General features: G+C 46.5%; 1 protein-coding gene across 4 annotated transcripts in view; it reads right to left on the bottom strand.

Annotated features, from left to right (window-relative positions):
- Window positions 1-2,266, bottom strand: part of KIAA1683 (KIAA1683 ortholog) — a 25,683-nt gene that overhangs the window by 17,851 nt on the left and 5,566 nt on the right. For all 4 annotated transcript variants that reach the window (XM_011925789.1, XM_011925787.1, XM_011925790.1 and 1 more), the window contains exon 2: window positions 354-475. Coding sequence is in view for 1 of the 4 variants with exons in the window: in XM_011925788.1 (XP_011781178.1) it covers window positions 354-366 (13 nt within the window). In the remaining 3 variants the exon portion in view is untranslated. The remainder of the gene's footprint in view (window positions 1-353; window positions 476-2,266) is intronic.

Raw genomic sequence — 2,266 nt, forward strand, 5'->3', positions numbered from 1 at the left:
GGAAGGAAGGAAGGAAGGAAGGAAGGAAGGAAGGAAGGAAGGAAGGAAGGAAGGAAGGAAATTAAAGAGAGCTTGAGAGACTGGTGAAGAGAGAACCCAGTAGGAGGTAGACTGATGGGTGGATGGGTGGGTGGGTGGATTAGGGGATGGCTAGGTAAATGGCATATGGAAGAATGGAAGGAGGAAGAAAAAGTGGTGACTGTGGCTTTCAGAGGTAACTAGGATGCAGAGAAAGCTGGGACACTGTCAAGTCACCCTGATGCATAGCCTGGAGCACAGCACACTTGTTTGGCAGAAGCCTCTCTCTTCAGGTTGGACTAGCCAGACCCCTTGCCCATGAACCACCTTCTTACCTTGAAGGGTCATAGATTTGGAGGAGTAGCAGGAGAAGAAGGTGCAATCTCAGAAGCCAGCCTGCAAGAAGAGGCAGCCTTCAGCCTTTCATCCATGCAATATGCAGCAACACTGCCCTGCGCTGGCTCTGTCCTCAAGACGAACACAAAAAGAAATGTTAAAAGCAAAAACGCTAAATTCTAAAAAAAAAAGAAAGAAAGAAAGAAAGAAAAGAAAAAAGAAAAAAAACCTGCAAGGATGAGGAAATTTATTCCAGTGTTATTTTGTAGCTAGAAATCAAACAAAACAACTGGAAATAACCAAAACAGTGATTAGCAGAGGTTCTGCTACAAACACATACAGAAGTATGCTCAAGCATGTTTAACACTGTATTGTTTAGCAGAGGAAAAACTGGAAGAAACCAAAATTATCAATGGAGAAAGGCTTAAATTAATCATACTAGGGCATGATATCCAGGCATCAGAAATGGTGTTCAGGCTGAGCACAGTGGTTCTTGCCTGCAATTTCAGCACTTTGGGAGGCCAAGATGGGAGGATCACTTGAGGACAGGAGTTTGAGACTAGCCTGGGAAAGTAAGCAAGAACTGTCTCTTAAAAAAAACAAATAAAAACAACAACAACAAAAAAAACATTGGCCGGGTGCGGCTCATGCCTATAATTCCAGCACTTTGGGAGGCCGAGGAGGGTGGATCACCTGCGGTCAGGAGTTTGAGACCAGCCTGGCCAACATGGTGAAACCCCATCTCTACTAAAAATACAAGAAATTAGCCAGGTGTGGTGGGAGGTGCCTGTAGTCCCAGCTACTTGGGAGGCTGAGGCCGAGATTGTGCCACTGCACTCTAGCCTGGATGACAGAGCGAGACTCCGTCCCCCCCCAAAAAAAAAAAAAGGCAGATTAACAGAAAAATGGACACATGGTGGGTGGATGGGTGGGTGGATGGATGGATGGATATATGAGCAGATGAGTGAATGAGCAGATGAATGGATGGAGGGATAGGCAAATCAATTGATGAATAGATGGGTGGATGGATAAACGGATAGAGGGAGGGAGGGAAGAATAGGTAAGTAGATGGATGGAGAGAGGGAGGAATAGATAAGGGAGGAATAGGTGACTGGATGGATAGATGGATGGCTAGATGGAATGACAGCTGGATGGAGGGATGGACGGACACACAGATGAATGGATGGATGCGGGGGTGCTGGATGAATGGATGGATGGATGGGCAGATGGGTGGATAGATATGTAAATGGACTGGTGAATAGATAGGTGGATGGATGGGTAGATGGATGGATGGATAGATGGATGGATTGATTGATAAATGGATAGAGGGAGGGAGGACTATGTGGATGAACAGATGAATGGGTGGATGGATGAGTGGATGGATGGATGCTTGCATGGATGGATGGGTAGATGGGTAGGTAGATGGGTAGATGGAAAGATGGAATGATGGGTGGGTGGGAGGATGAATGGAAACATAGATGACTGGATGAATGATGGATGGTGGATGGGTAGGGGGAGAGACAAATGTATGGAAGGATGAATGAATGAATGAGTGGGTGGGTAGACAGATAGATGTGAGATGAGTAGATAAATGAATGTGAAATTAAAGAAGGCCAGGCGTAGTGGCTCACACCTGTAATCCCAACACTTTGGAAGGCCAAGGCAGGTGGATTACCTGAGGTCAGGAGTTCAAGACCAGCCTGACCAACATGGCGAAACCCCATCTCTACAAAAAAATACAAAAAAGTAGCCAGGCATGACGGCGCATGCCTGTAATCCCAGCTACTCAGGAGGCTGAGGCAGGAGGATCGCTTGAACCTGAGAGGCAGAGGTTGCAGTGAGCCAAGATCGCACCATCACATTCCAGCCTGGGCAACAAGAGTGAAACTCCGTCTCAAATAAAAGGAAGGAA

The sequence above is a fragment of the Colobus angolensis genome, unplaced genomic scaffold, assembly GCF_000951035.1.
Source record: "Colobus angolensis palliatus isolate OR3802 unplaced genomic scaffold, Cang.pa_1.0 Scaffold66, whole genome shotgun sequence".
In the NCBI taxonomy this organism is placed as follows: domain Eukaryota; kingdom Metazoa; phylum Chordata; class Mammalia; order Primates; family Cercopithecidae; genus Colobus; species Colobus angolensis.